At 39.6% G+C, this 22,540-nt stretch overlaps 1 protein-coding gene across 1 annotated transcript in view; it reads right to left on the bottom strand.

Moving 5' to 3' along the window:
* Positions 1 to 11,458: 11,458 nt before the first annotated feature.
* HPSE (heparanase) overlaps positions 11,459 to 22,540 on the bottom strand; it is a 41,989-nt gene continuing 30,907 nt past the window's right edge. The window contains exons 10-12 of the mRNA XM_044680727.1: positions 21,309 to 21,427; positions 18,086 to 18,232; positions 11,459 to 11,866 (exon numbers count right to left, since the gene is read on the bottom strand). Coding sequence (XP_044536662.1) covers positions 11,707 to 11,866; positions 18,086 to 18,232; positions 21,309 to 21,427 — 426 coding nt within the window. The 3' untranslated portion in view covers positions 11,459 to 11,706. The remainder of the gene's footprint in view (positions 11,867 to 18,085; positions 18,233 to 21,308; positions 21,428 to 22,540) is intronic.

Consider the following 22,540-nt stretch of genomic DNA (forward strand, 5'->3'; position numbering starts at 1 on the left):
CGTAGCTAACGAGCAATTCCACTGGGTTTTACACATTTTATCCCTCTTAAAATAAATTTCAAAGGAGCGGATGCCACGCCCGTTTCAACGTCGTCTTTCAATCTTCGGCAGTGTCTGGGCACATCGCACGTCCTGGATGGACTAATGATGATGACGGACCCGTTTCTAGGGTCTTCTAATCCATCTCTAAATCCTCCCATCTGGTCCATTTCCCACATTTCCAATTTTGCTTGCCGCTTTAAACCTTTCACTCCTCACTAGGGTCCTCTACCCCTACAGTAGCGCCCCTCCCGTAAGGATTGCCCAATCAGAGAACCTGCCTGCGCGCCCGCCACACCCGCCGCAAAACAGCGTCCTTTCCCGTAGGGCTACCCAATTACATCACCCGCCCGCGTGCCCGCCCCGCCCCTTGGACTCACCGATGGGTTTGTCCAGCCTCATAAGGCGCAGATAGGGCTGAAGAGGGCGGGGTGCCGAGTCCACGATGGCAGCAGCCGACAGGCTCAGCGGGCGCCCGCGGCTGGGCCCTGAGAGGGGCGGGGGCGGGCAGCTGGGGCTCGAAGTGGCAGCACAGGCCCCCAACATGATGGGTACCCGCTGCCGCAACCCCGGCAGAAGACCCCGAGCTAGGACCAGGCGGCCCGAGACCATCATGGCTCGTGTGCTGCCGCCCTGAGTCCCGAGCAGCGCATGACGTCAGCGGCCGTGGTCCAGCCGAAGACGCCTGCGCATCGTGACTCCGCCTGCCAGGTGCCGGGGTGTTGGCTCCTGGTCTCGGTTGCTTTATCCAGTAGCGTGCCATAGCTTGGCTAGGGTTTCCCGCAGCCCACTCAGTAAATCTCCAGGATTATTTGAATCATTCATCTACCCTGTTAGGAACGGAAAACTTCTCTCACCTCCTTTGGAACTTAACACGTTCGTTATCCGTGCCCAGGAATCCACCAGACTGACCATGCAGCAATCTCCGTCTCCTGCCTCGCAGCCTTAGTCCCCCATGCATGCAATGCACACCCTCCCCCCACCTTGCCCTCTCCCCCCCCCCCGCCCCGTTTCACTTCCGTCTCGTTTTTATTCCCAAGTTCAGCTGGGGTGGCACAGACTGCATTTTCCTGCTTGCATAGTGACAGCGCCAAGCTTCTCACTGGGGTGTTTACTAAAGACGTTATCTGAAATAAAGCCCAAGGTCGATGGCATACAACCCTTCGGAAAAGCAGTCTGGAATTGTGCAAGCGCGGTTACTAAATTGTACATCCCCTGGACCCAGAGATCCCAGGAAGGTATTGACTGCTCAAACCCCATGTGTATTTGCAAAAAATGTTCACAACAGCTGCATTATTTGTAATTTTTAAAAATTTAGAAACAAATATGGAAATATGCCTGGGGACAAAGGGAATGTATGCAAATAATAGCATTTACATGACACTTTGCAAATATCATCTCATTTTAATCTCACAGTAACCCAGTTTAGAAATTAATTACTCCTGGGAGTGTAATAGCCACAAGTGCTGAAGACCAGAGTAAAAAGCTTTAGCCACCAAAGACTTTGGCACCATCAAATTTTTCAATGTCAGAAGCTGGTGTGTTTTTATCAGTGGAAATGACATTAAAGAAAGAATCGTTTCTGTTAGATTGCTTTAGCACCCTAAGGATCATGGAATGGATCTTTCCCTCTGATTTAACAGCTAAACCCTTCCATATGGGTTTTCTCCCCCATTAAAGTGTGAGGTCTTTGAGAACTAGGATTCTGTCTTTTCTGATTGTTTCCCCATTGCTTATCAAAGTGCTGTGTTCATAGTAAATGCTTAACAAATGTTTTATTAATTCACTCAGGTCTGTTATATCATTGTCCTGAAGGTTATCAGATAACCCTCAGAATGTTGGGAGATTTCTTTTCTCTGCTACTTGAGCCTACAGCAAATATATTTTCCCCATTTTAGGTGCTCAGTGACTGGTACCCCAGTTTAGCATCAGCTTTTAGCTGAAGGAATATTTACTTCACAGATGTAGCAAGATCAAACACACAAACATTTCCTCTAAAACCTCAATCTGATGGAGGAGGGTGGGGCACAGATCAGGCTTAAAACTCACTAAATTCATGTCTGAATGTCACATAACTGATGGATGGACCAAAGTCCTGCAGGGTGTGTTCCTGAAGATTACTCCTTGTTCCTTGGGTCATCAGTGCTGTGCTGGATGAAAAACTTGGATGAGACTCTAATTCCTGCTCTTCCTGTGTCTTGCTCCCAAGATTGGAGACTATGTTTCCTTCATCAAATATCATGAGCAAAGGTCTCACCAAGATCCAAGAGCTTTTAGAAATGAATAGGGCAAAGAGCCCGTATTTGAAGTCCATAAGCCTTTTGAATACCTCTGTAGCCAATCGTAGGTGAATCAGGTGTGAGTGTTCATGTGCCAGTCTCTGAAAAGCAGTTCCCAACATTCCCTGTAAGCATATTCCACATGGACATGCCATTAGCAAGTTGACAGGGTCTTCACATATGCCAGACTCCCATTACAGAGAACACCTTGCCAGGCTACTGGCAATGTCCTATTTGTCTAGGACTTTCTCTCTCCTTAGAGTACTTTGTCACCATTGGATCCCAGAAGCCTTTTTGCCTTAAAAGACAAGTCTTACCCATTTCAGCTGAGAGAAGTTCTGCTTATCAGCAGATAAAAAAGTATTTCCATACACCTTAAGCAAGCTCTTCTGATCACTTGCCCACTCCAAGAATTACATATTTTGGCAATAATTAACATGTCACAAATTAGTCACAAAACCTGAAATAAGGAATAGGAGTGTTGAATTGATTAGTTCCACAGTAAATACAAGGAACTAAGACAAGGTCAGTCAGGAATCTCTCTAGGCTAAATTTCCAGAGCAATTCCAGAAACATTTGTGATTTTCCAAAACCACATACATCAATTTTAGAAATTATCCCTAAGTTAAAGACCTAATTAAGAGAACACGTGTTCTCTTTTACCTTCTTTCTCTCTTTTCCTTCAAAACCCTCGGCTTAAAAAGCCTAACACAACTGCCATTCGGCATCACTTCCACTGCTAATCGGTAACCCAAAAGAATCCTGATTAAAAGGATTACATTATTGAAACATTGTATCGTTAGCATAGTACTCATCAGTTATAAATTTCAGTTCATAGTACAAATCGGTAAACTGAGGTAACCACTTGGGATTGAACAAAAATCTATGGTATAGTCAGATTTATAATGAGCTTTTGTTTACATCCAAACAATACTTAAAACACATGTTTTAGCAGTAAGTCACATAATATATTTCAAAACAAATTTCATAAAGCATTTAGTATTACAGGGATTAGAGATCTGAAACCTTTTTCCTCCTAGAGTTCATAACTTGCACCAATTCTCAGGGCTTCACCAGCTCTTTACTCTTTTGTTACTATAAGTTGTTCACGGCATCTTATTAAGCAGTTGCTTTTTAACCTTTTAAGTGCTGTAAAACTTAAAACAAGCCTTTTGACAAGTAGGCTGGTTACCTATTTCCAAGATCAGGAAGGACATTAGTCAACTTTAATATGCTGAGATGAAAACCATTTATGAGCATTTTACACAAAAACCCAGTTTTGGTAAGTTTAAACACATAAACCCATTTTTTCCCTTAAACCTCTTATAATGGATTGGTAGATAAGGATGGAACGCAGTCTTCTTAAGGCTATCCTGCTAAAAAAAAAAACCTGTTTTACAAAACTGATCCGTGGTTTTTCCATACAGACTGAAATTTCACTGTCAGATCTAAAGGATGATCCAAGGAGAATAATTCTCTCAGGGTTTTACATTATCAGATGTTTTGGTTTAGAAATCACAATGATAGAAGGTAGCAAAGGCATTTCCCTGCTTACAGTTTGTCTGGGTTTGGGGAGGTACGATGCCCATGCCAATAAATTAGACTGAAAAGAAATACAGCAGGGGCAGCTAGGTGGCTCAATGTTTAGAGAGCCACACCTGGAAATGGGAGGTCCTGGGTTCAAATCTGCCCTCAGATACTTCCTAGCTGTGTGACCCGGGGCAAGTCACTTAACCCTAATTGCTTAGCCCCTCACTGCCCTTCTACATTGGAATTGATACTTAGAATTGATTCTAAGACAGAAAGTAAGGGTTTTAAAAGAAAAGAAATATAGTCTCTCAGATGAAAATGTTGAGGAGAGATGCAAACTGTCTTGAGGACTTGAAAGCAGACTGTCCTTTTGGTCAGTGTACTGGGAGAACCTGTTTGAAAGTGAGCATGAGTTATAGATGATTGACCGCAGGATTTGTGATCATTTGTTAATGTCTGTTTTCAAAGTTTGGAGGTTATAATTGAGAAATTACAAATAATGGTTTGGGTACTTTGGGGCAATCATATAAGAACTATTGAGTTCAGACCTGACAGAAAAGCGGATTTTGTTGTTGTTGTTGTTATGAGGAGGCTCTGAGTTGAGTTAACTAGTGAAAGACTATTGCATTTCTTAGTATTCCCTTTACATAAGAGTTTTTATACTTTTTGTAGAACAGCAAGAAAGAGGCATTTATTGAGGACACTCTAGAAGGTGGAGGAGACATATACAACAGAAGAAAATAAGATTCAACCTTGGCAAGGTCATAAGGCATTTATTAGAAATTGAGCACAGGAGAAAGCTGGATTGAGAGCCAGACCTAGAGACAGAAGGTCCTGGGTGTAAATTTGACCTCAGACAGTTTGGGACCTTGCTTTGTGACCCTGGGCAAGTCACTTGATCTCCATTGCCTAGCCTTTAGTGCTCTTCTGCCTTGGAATCAATACGCACTATTGAGTCAAAAAAGGAAGGTAAGGATTTAAAAAAAAATAAGAATTGGAACATAGAAAGGAAGAAGAGGAAAGTCAATAATATTTATGGTGGGAACATTGTTTGCTGATCTCTGTATTAAACTGTTGCTGTGTCTGTTTTAGTGGGGAAGAGAAAAGAAGCAGCATTTATGAAATGGCTATTATGAACCAGGGACTGGGCTAAGTACTTTACAAATATTATTTTAATCATTTCCTTGAGTGGTAACTATACCCAGGGATGAAAGCAATGATTGGAGATAATCTTTTGCCTTATCAGCCTCTGGTCAGTAAAGATTAGAATTCTTTATAGCAGGGTTATAAAGGAGTAAAATACAAAAATAACATCTCTTCCTGTTCTCAAAGAACTTTGTGCATACTGAGCACATGGGACATATCTCTTTTATAGTAAACTTGAGTAAAATTTTGGTAGTCATATAATTCATGCCTCCTCCATTAGTGATTTGTGCAAGCAGGAATTGTTTTATCTTTTGTTCTTCTATCCCCTGCGGCTAGTATGGTTCTTGGCACATAGTAGGTACTAAATAAATACTTGCTAATTGAAAAAAACAAACTATGTTTGGAGAGGGGGGTTTTAAACACAGGGAGAATCTGAACATGGGAAGAACTGGGGAGAGAAGACATAGGAGGTGACAAAAGAAAGTCATCTGTCAAAATGCAGCAAGCTGAGAGGAACTGAGCTGAGAGGAGCCCCCAAAATTCTTTTTTAAAACCATAAAAGAACTCCCAGAGTGTAGGGGCAGGGAACCCAGGACCAAGTAGATTGATAAGTAAATTCTGTCAAACATTTAAAGAACAATTCTTTCTAATACTAATAAGATATACCTAATACTAATTTCTAATAATAAATAATTAAATAGATAATATAGCTAATGCATATTTCTAATATTAATAAGCTGAAAAAATCAGAAAATAAAGGGTCCCACCAAATTTCTTATGTATTACAAATACTATCATGATGGTTAAACCAGATAAGAGTCAAATAGAGAAAGAAAACTATAGAACAATATCCCTAGTGAATATTGATGCAAAGAATTAAACTAAGACAGAGTCTGTAGCTAACATTACTAAGATTAACTACAGGGCTGGTTCAATATTAGGAAAACTCTAAGTATCATTGACCATGTTAATAATTAAAATGAAAAATGTATACTTATAGCAATATATGCAGATAGGTTTTGACAACATGTAATACCCATCCCTGTTAAAAAAAAAACACACAATTGAAAAACACAGGAATAAACATATCTTTCCTTAATATAAGTAGTCTCTGTCTAAAACCAAAAGCCAAAATGATACATAATGGGAATAAATTTGAGGCCTTTCCAATACCATTGGGAGTAAGGCAAGGGTGATCATTATTGTCATTCCTGTGCAATATAATGCTAGAAATATTAGCTATAGTAATGAGAGGAAAAAGAAATTGAAAGAATGATACAGTAGAAGAAAATTATCAGTTTTTGCAGAAAATACGAATTTTCTTAGAGAACTTAGAAATAAAAGAATGCAGTTCACAACTTCAGGAAAGTAGCAGGATAGAAAACAAATGCACCCAAATCATCAGTATGTCTGCATATAATCAATACAATCATCAGGAACAGATAGAAAGAGAAATTCTATTTAAAATAAATACAGATAGTATTAAATACTTGGGAATCTATCTGCCACAGCTCCATCCTCAAGAACTCTGCAGACATTATTCCAAAATATTCTATGAAGACGGATCTAAATTATTGAAGAAAATATTAAGTGCTCTTGGGTAGCCCAAGCCAATATAAGTAAAATCATAGTGGTCTATTCCTTTTTAATCCCATTTCCAGATTAGGAAATTTGTTTTTTTGAGGGACTATTTCCTCCCCAGTGTTTTCCCCTTTTCTGATCTCCCTCCTCTCTTCTCCACCTATTTCCCTGTGGAGTTTAATGTATTCCTATACCAAACTCTTTGTATGTGAATTTAGTTTTCTCTTTTATCCATTTCAGATAAGGGTTAGATTCATTTGAAGTCTAATTCTTCCCCTTTCCATAATTTTCTTCCCACTTAAACAAAAGAGCAAGTTTCACCCCCTTTCTATATTATTCTATTCCCCAATTTTCCCTTCTTTCTCTGAAAATGCTCAGAGGAGAACCAAACCATGCCCACGACATCTGCTTTTCTTATTTATACCCTTTCAAGACATTAATGTTCTGAAGGGACACATTTCATCTTTCCCATTATGATGCTAGCACTGTGTCAGCATACAGCACCGTCCAATTACTCAAATAAATGTATTTTTTTAGTTTTTCTCTGGAATGCATCATTATATTCTATAAATCTAGGAATAAATTCAGGTAAGTATGTCCGTTTTCAAATTACTTTAGAAATCCAAAAGTTTTAACTTACCAAGTCTCAACTTAAATGCTTTGCTGCAGTTAAAGTGTAGCTTTAAACAATTATTTAAGGGTGTTATAAAAAATAGTGACTCGACAGTGAGGAAGGCAACAATGAAGATAGATGCATCTATCATATACCGTTAGTTACATTTTCCTCTTGGCTAAATCAAAGTCAAATCAATAAGCATTTGTTATATACCAACTATATGTAATTTATTTTGTTCCTCAATCATGTGGAAAAAGCCATTTTAGCCTTATTTTTAAAAAAGTTTGAGTCAGATTCTCATCCTTCCTTCCTTCCCTCCTTCTTGAAATGGCAAGCAATATAGTATAGATTTCACATGTATAGAATGGCTAGAGTTAATTCCATTTACACAATAGTAATATAAAATGTTTTTCCAAATTAGTCATTTTTTGAAAAACTTCAGCCAGCAAAAGAAAAATGAAGAAAAAAGAGAAAAATAGTATGTCTTAGTCTGTATTCAGATTCCTTTAGTCTTTTTTTCTGGAGGGAGATGGTATTTTTTTATCATGAGAACTTGAAGATTATCTTGAATCATGAACTGGACAGGTCCTATTCTTAAGGCACTCACAGTCTAAGTGGGGAGAAACAAGCAAACCACTATTTCTTTTGGGAGGTAAGGAGCAAGTTTCATCATTAGTCCTCCAGAATTGCGGTTGGTTATTATCCTGTTTTAAGATTTAAGTCTTTCAAAGTTGTTTGTTTTGGGGGCAGCTGGGTAGCTCAGTGGATTGAGAGTCAGACCTAGAGATGGGAGGTCCTAGGTTCAAATCCAGCCTCAGACACTTCCTAGCTGTGTGACCCTGGGCAAGTCACTTGACCCCCATTGCCCACCCTTACCATTCTTCCACCTAGGAGCCAATACACAGAAGTTAAGGGTTAAAAAAACAAACAAACAAAAAAAGTTGTTTTTACAATATTATAATTGTATAAATTGTTCTCATTTTGCTCATTTCATACTTCTTCAATTTATGTGTTATGAAGTTTCTCAGAAAGTGTTTCCTTCCTTACTTCTTATAGCAAATAGAATTATTACATTTATATATCATAATTTGTTCAGCCATTCCCCAACTGATGGCAGGTTCCCATTCTTTTGCCAATACAAAAAGACCCATAAATATTTTGTGTATATCCTTAGACTTTCTTTTGCTTGATACTAATCCCTCTCTTGATCTGCCCTCTCTCTGATTTTCCCTTCTACCCTTTTCTTCCAGTTACCTTGTTGAGCAAAATTTATTTTCATACTCAGCCCTTTCTGTGTGTATATTCTCTCCTTTGACCAATTATGAGTGAAGGTCGTGTCAGCTGTCCCTCCTGTCGCCTCACCAGTCTTTCCAGCTTTTTCTCAAATCATCCTGCTTGTCATTTCTTATAGCACAATAGTATTCCAGCCCCAACATATACCAAAATTTGTTCAGCCATTCCTCAGGTGATGGACATCCCCTTAATTTCCAGTTCTTTGCCACTATGAAAAGAGCTGTTATAAATATTTTTGTACAAGTAATTCTTTCCCCCCTTTTTATGATCTCTTTGGGATATAGACCCAGTTACTGGCATTACAGGATCAAAGGGTATTTAGTTTTACTTCGGGCAGTTACAAATTGCCCTCCAGAATGGCCGATCAGGTGACAAACTCCACCAATGCATTAGTGTCCCAATTTTTCCATATCCCCTCCAACATTTGTCACTTTCCTTTACTGTCATATTGGCTAATCTGATACGTATGAGTGAGGTGGTACTTAAGAGTTGTTTTAATTTGCACTTATCTAATCAAGAGTGATTTAGAACTTTTTTCATGACTACAGTTATGATTTTATCTGAAAATTGCTTGTTCATATCCTTTGATTGTTTATCAATTAGGGAGTAACTTCCATTTCTATAAATCTGACTCCGTTCTCTATTATAATTTGAGAAATTAGCCTTTTTTTGAGAAATTTGTTATAAAATTCACCCCCCTGCCAGTTTTGTTGTTTCTTTTCTAATTTTGGTTACATTGGTTTTGTTCAAAAGCCTTTTTATTTAATATAATAAAATATAATCTTTTCCTTTCCTTTCCACTCTTTTAAGGTGATCAAAATATAACAGAAAACCACTAACAGGTTTTATATCTAATTAGCCTCCCTATGACCCTTGATAGGGATAGGGTTCAGAGAGGACATGTGTGACATCTTCCAATATTAGAACATATGTAGGTTAGCCTTGGTTAGTCTATTACGACTTTCACTCATGTTTCTGTTTTATATTTGTATTTCATAGTTACTATGCAACTCTATTATTTTCATCAGGAACGGTTGAAAGTCCTCTTTTTCATCTGATTCCTTTTTTTCCTTCTGTAGAATTTTGTGCAGTTTTTTCTAGGGAAGTGATTCTTAGCCGTAAACTCATATCCTTTGTCTTGGGGAATATTGTATTCCAAGTTCTCCATTCCTTTATGGTGTTGGCTGCTAAATAATGTGGATCCTGACTGTGGCTCTTTGGTATATGGATTCTTTCAGGTTGCTTGCAATATTTTTTCTTGACTTGAAGGCTCTAGATTTGGGCTATCACATGCCCAGGAGTTTTGTTTTTTTTCCCCCTTTGGGAGATGAATAAATGGATTCTATTTTGACCTCTGGTTCTAAGGGATCTAGGTAGTTTTCTTTTTATGATTTCTAGAAATATGATATCTAGTCTCTTTATTTAGTCATAGCTTTTAGGTCAACCATGGACTAAACATTTTTTCTCTTATCAGATACCTTATACTTTCTATTTTTTTTCTGGTCTTTAGACTAATTTTAATATTTCTTGCCTCATGGAGTCATTATCTTCCATCTGGTCAATTCTAGTTTTCAGTAAGTTAATTGCTTAGGCAAAATCTTGAACCTCTTATGACAAGCTGTTAAGTCCTTTCCCAACTCTTTCTTCCATAATTTTAATTTCTCTTCCATTTTCCCCCTTAAATAATCTCATTTCATTTATAAAAAAAAACATTTTAAAACTCTCTTGCATCTTTTCCAGGGAATCTAATTGAATTTGTGCCCAAATGATCTTTTGCTTTGCTTGAAGATGTTTTGAAGTTATTCTTTTCTTCTGGGTTTGTGTTGTGTGTCCTTGTCACCCTAATAACTTTTTATGGTGATTCATTTTTTGTTTGCTCATATCTTCTAGCCTACTTCTTGACTCTGGACGTTAGTGGCAGTCTGTGTACTTCTGGAGGAAAGGTCTGGGCTGGTCCTGCTATTGTGCTTTCTAGGGGCTTGGTAGAGTATTGTGTTATTCTAGGATCTGTAAAATTTCAGCGCTTCCCAAGTTGTCTGATCGAGTACAAAATGTGATTGTTTCCCCCACCCCACTCCCAGCTTTGCAAATTCCTGATGTGGGTTTGGGTCTGAGCAAAGACCCATCTTGAAGGTCAAGTACTCTACTGCTGGCCTCGGTCACTATCCACCAGCTATCAAGTTCTGCTGATTCAGAACTGCAGAAGTATAGGCTCGTCTTTGGCCTGGGATTCTTGCCCCGGTTATTCCTCTTCCGGCTTCAGTGTGGAACTCAAGACTCCATTCTGCTCTTGGCATCCACGCCACATAAAGGCTACTTACTTCTGAGGTTTCTGGCTTGGTACTTTGGAATGCCAACCCTAGATGTAGGACCCCTCTTAGTTTAGTCTGGATATATGCACTGCATATGCAACAAAATGATTCCCATTTCTGAACCCTACACTAAGCTTAAGCCCCTTTATGCTGGATCTGGGATCTCATGTTGTCCTGGGACTGCGATGACAAGCCTATGGCCTATGTGCCACGGCATACGGCACAGCTGGAAGCCTGGTCCAACCCTTGAATGCAGGGCGTGGGGCATTCTAGCCCCTCTCCACCATCGCAGGAGCCTGTGGGCACAAGGCTGGGCAGGTCCACCAAATGCAGGGGTGGATGGGGTGTGGCATGAGACCCCTAAAAGGATATGCCCTAGGACGTATGCTTGCATGCTCACACTGTGGATCCTTGGCTATACCTCATTTCCAGGGTCCCTCTGTCTCCTTATAGTGAACTGGACCAGAAAAATAACTGGTTTTTTCAGATTAAAGTCTGGTGCATTTTCTAGATCTTTTTTGGGGGAGGGCAGAGAACCCCCTAAACTTGTCCCTATTCTGTCTTCTTGGCTCTAGTCAACTGAAAGTTTTTAGTTGCATTCAATAATTCTTAAAATTCTTAAAATAACTTTAAAAAATTGAGAATATAACATTATGGTTCCATAAATAAATTTATTAAAAATATGAAAATATAAAAGCACTCATATATAAAAATTAGGCTCTTTGTAGCTTTTAGAGTTGAAATCCCTTTTTGGTATGCATTCACTTGGACAGCGTCCTAGTCTCTTGGGAGCTTTCATTCGCTGATATGTGATATTTGTTTGACCTCATAAAGCTTCAAGTTGTACTTCATTTCTATTATCATTCCTGAACTTCATCCACAGGACTAAACTGGTTAGCCATCACACCTTTTAGATACAAGCAGCAACCTTGGCATTTCTTATAACAAAAAATCCATAGGACAAAGGTGGCAAAGTCAATGTGCAACCAAGGCAGAGGGGCTTGCCAATTAATTCTGGCAGTATTTTGTCATCCACCATCTTGAGAATATGGCCATTCAGTTTCACAGATCTGTAAATAAATGGGAGAAAAGAGCCTGGTTTAATTAATTCATGTTTCATCTATTCACAAAAGAATGACTGGGAGATTTTTCTTGGACAAATTAAAAGTTTTTGATAGTCTGAATGACATCAATAGAATCTAATTACATAAATGCTATATTGCTTTTTTATGTTAAGAAATATATATAATTGTTAGTTATTATTACTAGTTTATTATTTTATAGTTATTAGTTATTTCTATTTTTTCACAGGGAAAGAAAATGTAGTTTTTATTTTCTAGATCAAATTCAGCTCTAAAGAATGCAAATCAATAATAAACCAGATATTGGCAGCAAGGTATATGAATAATGCACCAGTCTAGAAGACTTGAGTTCAAATATGGGCTCATATGATTCCAGATAAATCATTTAATCTTTTTTTGCCTCAGCTTCCTCATCTGCAAAATGGAGATAATAACTCCCCAGCCCAGGGCGATTCTAAGGATCAATTGAGACAACATTCATAAATTGTTGAGCACCTGAGACACATTTTGAGTACTATGTGAATGTTGTTCTTGCTATTACTATAATATGGTTCACTGACCCAGGGATAGTGCTTTGGGGCATATATCCCCACAGAGGTCAAAGGTGCAACGGATAGGAGATATTTATAACAACACTTTTTTGTAGTAGCAAATAATTGGAAGGAAGTTGGATATCCATAGATTGGGAGAACATTGTGGTATATGAACATAATGAAACTTTATTGCACATTAGGAAATGATGAATATAAAGTATTTAGACAAGAAAGAACTTAAATGTGGAAGCCAGAGGCCTAACTAATGCATTAATTACATGTAATTAAACTATTACATACTGGTTAAAGAAATAGAAAACCTGACCAATGGAATAGAGTAGGTAAACCAGAGTCTAAAAACAATGTATTTTTTAAAATCAATTTTGATTTTCTCAAAAGTGAAAAATAATGTTCTTTGGGAGAAATTTTTAAAATTGTGACACATTGAGGATAGAAAGTCTTTAAACCTGCTCTTCCTAGTACAAAGCTCAGTTTAAATTGGAATCCATGTATCTATCCAAAAGGATCTCTTTTGCCTATCTATAGTTGTCTTATTTATTCAAGACATGAAATCAAGTTTTGTGACATCCAAGACTTTATTAAAGGGATCCTGAGGCTGCTAAGGCAGCTCTGATGTTATATACTTGCCGTCTTTTGTTTTTCACACTTACAACCCATTAGTTATTGACTGGTACAAAAGCAAATACTGTGACCGCCATCAGGAAACCACAATTACCAAATGTTGGCTCAGTAGAAAATAAATGACAGCCTGGGCCTTCACAGAAGAAATGCTCAATAAAAGCATTTTGCTAAAAGTTTCAGAGACCTGAAATACTTTTGTGTAGTTTACCAGTAACGGTGAATTAAACAATAGCACTACAAGTTGTGACTAGCTCAAGGGTCACAGAGAAAATATCTGAAAAGAACTGAAACCCAAAGCTTCTTGATGCAAAGTCCAACGTTGTATCCACTGCGCCAGGCAGTCTACTCAAGTTGTTTATTATTGTTATAATTAATAGCATTAATCTAGCTAGAACTTCAGGTTTGCAAAAATGCTTTATGAATACTATCATATTTGATCATTCCAGTAAGCCTGAAAGGCAGTTATCATATTCTCATTTTGCAGATGAGGAAACTGAGGCAAGCAGAGAGTGACTTGCTCAAGGTCACAAAGCTAGTTGGTGTCTGAGACTGGATTTGAACTCACATCTTTCTTCTTGACTCCACGTGCAGTTTTTGAACTACTGTACCAATTAGTTGGCACAAGTTTAGGGTTAAAAGACTAAGAATGAAAGAAAGACAAGTGGCCAAAGGACTCAAGGTTGCAAGAGAAAACACCTCAAAAATGGTGAATCACTGACCAAAAACTCTATAGAAAAGATAATGGAATCAGAACAAGCTTGATTTTGCTAAATCAGATCCTGCCAGATCACTCTACCCATCCCTTCCCCTTTCTTTTGAAATCTTTATTACAAGGGAGAGTTCTTTGAATAGAGGACTAAGGAGGGATATATTCAGAAATGGATGTGAGTGACATAAAAACAAAAGACTGACAAAAAAAATTTTTAATAGATAAGGATAGCATAGCCTTTAACAGAAAAAAGGTACAGATAGGTAAGTTTTATCGTACGTGACCACACTATGCATTGTGTTTCATTTTAAGAATAAAGCTGGAACCACAATGTACAAAAGCCTAGAATATTCTACATGAAGAAAGTTGTAAGGAGGGATGCCTGGGGTTTTTCCTATCTTTCCCTTTGTGCCTGGAAGATCTGAAAGTGTTCCTGTTTCTCCCGAGTAACACCAAAGAGACTGATTAGACTCTAGAGCAGCTGGAGGAGCGTCTTTGACCCAGAAGGCTTGCTGAGCTAGCCTGAAGACATCCTACCCAACTCTGCGCCAACTGAGAAAGGCCTTTGCTTTCCTGTCTGCAGATTAGATTAGATGACAGATTAGAGGGAGGAGAGAAGAGCATTTTCGGCCAAAGCCATTGGCTTGGCCCAAGCCAAAAGGACCCCATACCTATAGTGACTGAATAGGGTTTCCTGCCCCACTCTCCATACCCATCCTTGAGCCCATGTTATAATAAACCACCCTGTTAAGATATCTGCAGTCAGATAGGTTTCTTGAGATTTCCTGTTTAGGTGTGTGGTTGTGAGGAGAAATGTGGGGTAGACAACTCTGTCAAGGTTTGGGTAAGCAAAACCCCAAAGCCATCTGCCATTGTTGTTCTCCCTGACAGGGCTGTGTGCAGAAAAGGCTTCTTGGGGGCCACCATCCATATCACACCCCATAGAGGTCCTTCGTCTGAGCACTGGTTGTTCCTGTCCATCCCTGTATCAATACCAAAACAGGGATGATCCCCTCGAAGCCCTCAGTGTTAAAGTGGAGGGTTAGCCAGGTAAGATAGGCTTAGCACACACTGTCTGTCAAACAAACACATCTTTGGGGTTCTCTCTATTAATCCATTATAGCTGGCATTTATATAGCACTCGAAGGTGTGCAAAGTGCTTTACAAGCATCGCATTTCATTCTCTCAGTAATCCTGGCAAGTAGATACAGTGATTATCCCCATTTTATAGATAAAGAAACTGAGGCAGACAGAGGTTAAGTGATTTGCCTAAAACAATGACTGAAAGCCTTTGGGGGACCCTATGCTATGCCCCCTCCCCTCCCCTTGCATGTGGGCCAGACTCCCAGCCGTGGGTGGGCCCCACCCCTCGGGGCAAGAGGTAAGAGCTCAGCCCCTGGGATGGCGGAGAGGCTACAATGCCCCACTCCCTGTGTGTGCCCACAGAGGCCGCCATCACAGACCTAGAGTAATACAGCTGGTACAGATCTGACTCTGGGTCTAGTGCTCCATCCACTGCCTAGATGAAGAATGCATAACGGCCGAATCATCATACACACGTCAATGTCCACTGAAAGTGTGTCCTAGACTGGCCTACTGTAATTGGACAATGAGCTAGAGCTAGACTGAGGAGGAGATCAGGCTGGGTTGCCTTTGGGAAAGGATCCCAGGCTAATCACTGCTGCCAAAGACCATGCTTCATTCCCCTAGGGTGAGGGCATGGCTAGGAACCTAGGAAGAATCAGAATTACAAGGGACTCAAAGAACAGGCTAATTGCCTTTTAATTTGCCGAATTAACCATTATGATCTGCAAAACAGAAATAGGGAGGGGACAGCTAGATATATACAATGGATAGAGCATCAGGCCTAGAGTTGGGGGGGGACCCGGGTTCAAATTTGACTTCAATCACTTGCTAAGCAAGTCACTTAACCCCAATTGCCTAACCTGTACCACTCTTCTACCTTAGAATCAATCCTTAGTTAAGACAAAAGACAAGGGTTAAAAAAAAAAAAAAAGAAAAAGAAAACAGAAATAGAGAGAAGATTGAGAGAGAACCATCAAGGACCTCTCGGAGGGGGCTGGACAAGGTGACTTCTGAGGCTGCATTCAGCTGGAGAGCTAGGGTTCTCTGATTTTACTTGGCTGAAAAAGGTGAGCCTATTCCTATACAAACCATCTGAAGACAACATGGTACATAATGGAACGAAGCCACTTTCTGGGTTGTGCAAAGCTTTATTTAGAAACAAAAAAAGAAAGAGATGACCAAGCAGGAGATATTGTGTCTTTAAGAAAAAGCTCCCGTCTCTTAAAGGAAGAGAGGACACTAAGTAAAAAAAGAGTCAGGATATCTGTTAGATCCAGACTTGACCACAGTATCTGAATTTAGTCATCCTGTCATAAAACAAAGACCAAGAGAAGGACATTTACTTAAAGCCAAGGGTAACGTAGTCTGGTTTTAATAGCTGCCTGGAATCCTGCTGGACATAAAAGCATACCATTTGGGGATACAAAAGCTAAGAAGCAAGTTGGAAGTGGAGTAGGCCTGGAATACATTGCTTCTTTGATTTAAAAAAGGATAGAGGTCGAGAACCAGGGGTAGAGATAGGAGGTCCTGGGTTCAAATTTGACCTTAAACACTTCCTAGCTGTGTGACCCTGGGCAAGTCACTTAATCCCAATTGCCTAGCCCTTACCACTCTTCTGCCTTGGAACCAATACATAGTAGTGATTCTAAGATGGAAGGTAAGGGTCAAACCAAAAGCAGGAGTTCTTAACCTGGGGTCCACAGACTCTTTCCCCTCCCCTGACAAGAGGACTGTGGATGGATTTCAGGTTATCTCTGAATTCAGAAAGGAAAAAGATTTTATCTTTATTTTCCCCAATCCCTAAGTAAAATGCATCATTTCCTTCAATTATTTAAAAGTATAATTCTGAGGAGTCCATAGGCTTCACCAGACTGCCAGGGTGTCCATGACATAAAAAAGGTTAAGAATTTCTGCTCTAGAGAAAGTTCCTAACATGCAAAATGAGTGCTCTGTAAGCATGTGACAAGATTGTTTTGCAGAGTGGATATGAATGAAGGAGAAAGTTGACAGTGCTTCTTAGTAAGCAATGTGCCAGGCCCTGTGCTAAGTGCTCACTGGGTTGTAGGTGGAAGAACTCCCCATACCATGATAGATTCTTTTTTTTTAAAACCCTTACCTTTTGTCTTGGAGTCAATACTGTGTATTGGCTCCAAGGCAGAAGAGAGCTAAGGGGCTAGGCAATGGGGGTCAAGTGACTTGCCCAGGGTCACACAGGTAGGAAATGTCTGAGGCCAGATTTGAACCTAGGACTTCTGTCTCTAGACCTGGCTCTCAATCCACTGAGCTACCCAGCTGCCCTCTATACTATTGATTCCAAGACAGAAGGTGAGGGTTAATAAAATATTCATAGGAAGCTTGCTACCTAAAAGGAATGGATCAAGTTCGCTTTGGATTTAGAAATCAACCCCTGAGTGTGAGCTTTTTTTGAAAGCTTAATAAACAAAAATGTCGAGAAGGAAGCATGTTATCTTAGGGCTCAAGTTTCCAACATTGAATACCATCTAAATTTGGGTTATTATTAGGAACAGTGTGGCAAGAAACTCTGGAAAGGCAGAAAGAGGGAGGTGACATGGTGAAATGAAGGAAAAACCCAACCATTCCAATAAGGATTAAGACTGAGGTTCACATCCCATCTTTGCTATTTACTCTTAAAGTGACTATAAACAAAATCACTTAACATCTCTGGACCTGTTTTCTCACCTGAAAAATAAGGGATCAGGCTATGTGGCCCCTTAGGGTTTTTATAGATTGAAATATACTATCCTCTTACCTACATCTTTATAGCATTGGTTAAAGCCTGGTGATTAGCAGTACACTTTCCTCTTCTCTTCATTCTCCACCAGGAACAGGCTTCAGAATTCTTTTCAAATGATCATATCACTCACTCACTGACTTCACAGTCTAAAATATATTTCTATAGGTTGTGGCACCAGGGAAACCCGGCACCCAGAACTTTTCAAGTCTTACTTTGCCATATCTGTTTGCAAAATTCCCATGTACAGGATTTTCTTACAGTAAGGAAACATCAGAAATTATATACCTTGGCATAAGTTCAAAAGATTAATCACTTGCTTTTCATTTTAAATGCCTCGAATCAAAAGGAAATAAACCCAGAACTTGGCTGCACCATTTCCACTGTTAACAACCATCTGTTAGCAACGCTACAACATTCTGGTCAACAGTGTTAAGTTTGAGGACCCTTAAAGAGTTACAAGAGGAGAATGGGATCTTACTTACTGTGAAAGTAGATTTTTGTATCCAGAAGGTTGGAAGATGTATTTTTCCACGCGTTTATCTTTTAAATGAGGGGGTAACTGTAGATATTTGGTGTCATTATGTAGATTTAGAGCATACAAAGTTAAATCTCCTTCTTTGTACTTTGGGCTAAAACAAAACAGATTAAATTATTAACAGTTTTGCATTTGCCTAACAAATTTTGTGAACACACACATGCTACAGAATTTGATTCATTAGAAGGTTGGCAAACAAGTAGGTAGCTAGTGCCCACTATAAGCATTGAACAAGACCCTTGAAGAGAAACATTTTAACATTTAGAAGAATATTATGAAGTAGTAATTCTTTAAGGATCTACAATTTTGCTGCTGGAGATGCTCCCTCTATTGAAACAAGCCCAATTCAACATTTCAGAGCGTTGCAGGGCTTGACAAATCCATCTGTCAACTTAGAGAGGAGCACCTCTAGACTCTACACTCAAAACCTTTTTTATTTTGGCAGAACTTGCCAGACCTTGTCTAATATTGCCTTCAGGAATCTAGTCACCTCTCATCAGCACCTTGCAACTTGCCTACCTAGGGCTGGTACTCGTGGCTTTTCCTAATAGCCTGAACTATCTTTCTGTGATTCCAGGGTCAAACCATGGTGATTCCAGGAGTAGGACTTGCTGGCTACTGTTGGAAGCCTGTACCTGTCACCAGAAGGGCACCTCAGACGGGCATTTTCTGGTGATTTCTGTCTCGGGGGGAAAAAAGAATCACTGCACTATTACTATCAGTCTGCCTCAATATGGAATAGAGATAACTTTGGTCCTCAAAGGTGATGCTAGTCAACATTTATGTATTTATTAAAACTAGAAAAACCAGACATGTTAATTGACATAAACATTTTATTTTAATTTCACTCTGAAATAAACATTTTCACGCTGTCTCTTATTTTCTTTGCCTTAAGGGTATGATAGAGCCTGGTCCTACAAACTATTCTCAAATTCTGGCCCTTTTAGTCTTAAGTACGATGTGATGGAAAAGAACACATTCTATCAGGTTTTACCATCCTGGAAAGGCTTTGAACGCAAACCTTATAATGGATTCTCTCATCCGAAGACCAATCTAGCTAAGTTTGACCAACAGATAATGATGGATTTTCTTTTGGTGGGGTAAATGATCACTGACCACCTACTACGTAAGACCACCTACTCAAAGACTTAGAGGAGTTAGACCTATGAAGATTGAGTTCAGCCACCCACTGATTCAATCACAGTTCATTTGTAGTGTTGTCCCCTTAGCTGAGAAGCATGGTGCCTTGTCAAAGCAAATCTACTCATATCTAAGTTTGGAAAGAAAATAGGATAATATGGCCCACCCCGCTCTAATGCTAATTCAGATGATAAGCTCATCCAGCTGGAACTGTTTCATAAAGAAAAAGTAAGGGCTGCTGTGTGGCTCCATGGATTAAGAGCCATGTCTAGAGATGGGAGCTCAAATCTGGCCTCAGATGCTTCCTAGTTGTGTGACCCTCGACAAGTCAATTAGCCCCCATCGCCTAGCCCTTACTCTTTTGCCTTGGAACCAATACGTAGCATTGAGTCTAAGATGGAAGTTAGGGTTTAAAATGAAAAGGAAAATGTAAAAAGTTCTTAAACCATATCCAATTGTCTCATGCCTTGAACACTTAGCAGCTTCTGAGGGATTTATAGTAAAGAACGCTACCCATGTTCAGAGGAAGAACTGCAGGAGTGGAAACATAGAAGAAAAACAACTGCTTGAACACATGGGCTGAGTCGGACATGATTAGGATGTAGACACTTAATGACCATCCTAGAACAATTATCAATAATATGGAAGTAGGTCTTGATTTGTCTACACAGGAAGAAACCAGTGGAAATGTGTGTTGGCTACTGGGTGGTCGGGTGAGAGAGCAAGAACCTGAATCATGGAACCATGGGAAAATTTAAAAAAATAAAAAAAAAACACTTAGCAAAGTTATGCAAAGTCAAAGTTTGGGGTTAAAACTCTCCTTGTGCTATAATTACTCATCACCAATGAACAATGGAGACGGGATCTGGCAAATTTAGCAAGTCTGAGATGAGTATTCTTATCTAGTAAAAAGATTTGACACAGATTTGACCCCAAAATGAGAAAACTGACCTCCTGACTCCAGGCCTGGTACTCTAGTCACTCAGCTACCTAACTGCCCCAGCATTTTCATACAATAGTATTTGACTTCTACATTACATGATCACAATATAGCTTGTATATGAAAGAAGAATTTTCTTCAGATTATTTAGGAACAATTATGCCCTAAAAAATTATGTTCCTAAGAAATAACAATTCTGGCTAATAATAACCAGCTGAACTAAAGGTCTAAGCCAGTAGTTCCCAAACTTTTTTGGCCTACCGCCCCCTTTCCAGAAAAAATATTACTTAGCGCCCCCTGTCACATACTATCACTGCCCCCTTACAGTTATTCACTGCCCCCAAATGCACCCGTGGCCATCACCGCCTTCCTGGATTGCTGCAGCACCCGCCAGGGGGTTAACTTGATAGCACCACTCTGGAGAGTATCAGGGTTAGTTTGGAACCGATTGATCATGTAGCACAGTGAATATTACTGGACTCACCATGAGCTAAACTGGGTTTGTATCATAGCACAGTGCTTTGCCACAAGATTCGTTTTTCTTTCTTGGTTACTTGCAATCCCAATGCTTAGCACAGTATTTGGCAAATGGAAGGTACTTAATAAATCCTTGTTTGCTTACTATCTTCTTTCTTAGAATTAATACTAAGTATCAGTTTTAAGGCAGAAGAGAGGTAATGGCTAGACAAATGGGGTTAAGCAACTTGCCCAGAGTTATATAGCTAGGAAGTACCTGAGGCCAGATTCAAACCTAGGACCTTCTATCTCCAGGCCTGGCTCTCTAGCCACTGAGTCACTTAGTTGTCCCTTGACTTCATTTTTATTTGCAAAATGAGCTACCAGGAAGGAAATTCTTTTTCTCAATTCTGTTCAGCAAGTATTCTGCAGTTGACAATCTCAGAGTTCCCTTGGGTGCTAAGGGGTTAAGTGACTGGCCCAGTCAGGAAACATCAGGTGCGCCTTGAATCCAGCTCATCCAGACATCATAACCTCTTCTCTATCCACTACCCCATGCTCACTCACTAGCAACTGATACCAAGAACAGATACGGTGTGGCTGATTGGCCTTCATAAGTGCTATGAACACTTACTTCTTGTTGTTGGTACAATGAAGGTACAGCCGAAGTTTCTTCTTGTCTGGACTCTTCACACTAGCTGTTAGCACCTTGGTGCCAACCAGTTGCTTGAACACAAGAGAGAGCCAATAATCCTAGGGGGGAAGAAAAGGTCTTGTTCCTTTGTTTTGTCAAGGTTAAATCTAGCAGGCTAGTACTGGATCAAGCCAGAACAAGGAGCATTGATTAAGCACCTAATAAATACCAGGAACTGTGGGGCTACAGAGAAAAGCAAAGAACAAACAAACAAAAAACATGAACTTGTGCTGGAACATGAAGGAAGCCAGAAAAGGCAAGAGGTGGAGATAAAAGAGTTCCTTTAAGGATCCTTTAAAGAATTCCTTACTTAAGAAATCAGCCAGTAACTATAATGGAAACTTCACAAGATATAAGGATTACCTTCAAGATGTGTCTGTTAACATAAACTATTTTGAAATTATTTGCCTTCCTTGTATATTGCCCATAGAAAGTCAGGTGTTTATAGATCTGGAATACTGCTTCAAGGAGCCAGCTATGTTTGGTTTAGCCATAGAGACAATTCTACAGGGGAAATGAATTAGACCTGCAATTTCATTAGAATGGGAGATTTCCTTTATCCATAAAAACTGGCACTTTATCACTTGAAGTCTTAGAGAGTGGCCCTAGAGCATGGAGAGGTATGTAGGATGTAAAATCTTGCAGCCATGTTTTGCATGGATGCAAGCTAACAGTTGCCCAGTTTGGAATACAGAACTTGGCATGAGACAGGGGCAGGTGCCAGTCTGGCAGTTGAGGTGTGGGTATATAAGAAGACTCCTAGACTCCTGTCTTCACTTCTTTTATCTTTTGGAGGGAAGGAGGGAGGTGGAACATGGGTTTAGTTTTCCCCTTAAGCAGGTAGGCTCAAACTATTTTAGGTGGCCAAAAACTAACAATTCATCTGGAAAATCCAATTATCCTTTAGGGAAAGAATATATATATTAACCAACAAGACAACCATCTGGCCCAGGGCTATCAGCCCTGGGTCAACAGCAAAGCACATCAGAGTTGAAGTCTGGCCCCAAGCCATTCCTATCCTCTGCTCCACAAGAAGACCTTCAGTGTTCTGGACTAATTTAGAAAGTTAGCTGGCATAGGTTTTTAGATTGACTCACCCACTTTCCAATCCCAATTCACCTAATAACTTTTTCATCAATAAACCCCTTAAACCTCTAAGCCTAAGAACCTAA

The sequence above is a fragment of the Gracilinanus agilis genome, chromosome 6 (assembly GCF_016433145.1).
Source record: "Gracilinanus agilis isolate LMUSP501 chromosome 6, AgileGrace, whole genome shotgun sequence".
Classification (NCBI taxonomy): domain Eukaryota; kingdom Metazoa; phylum Chordata; class Mammalia; order Didelphimorphia; family Didelphidae; genus Gracilinanus; species Gracilinanus agilis.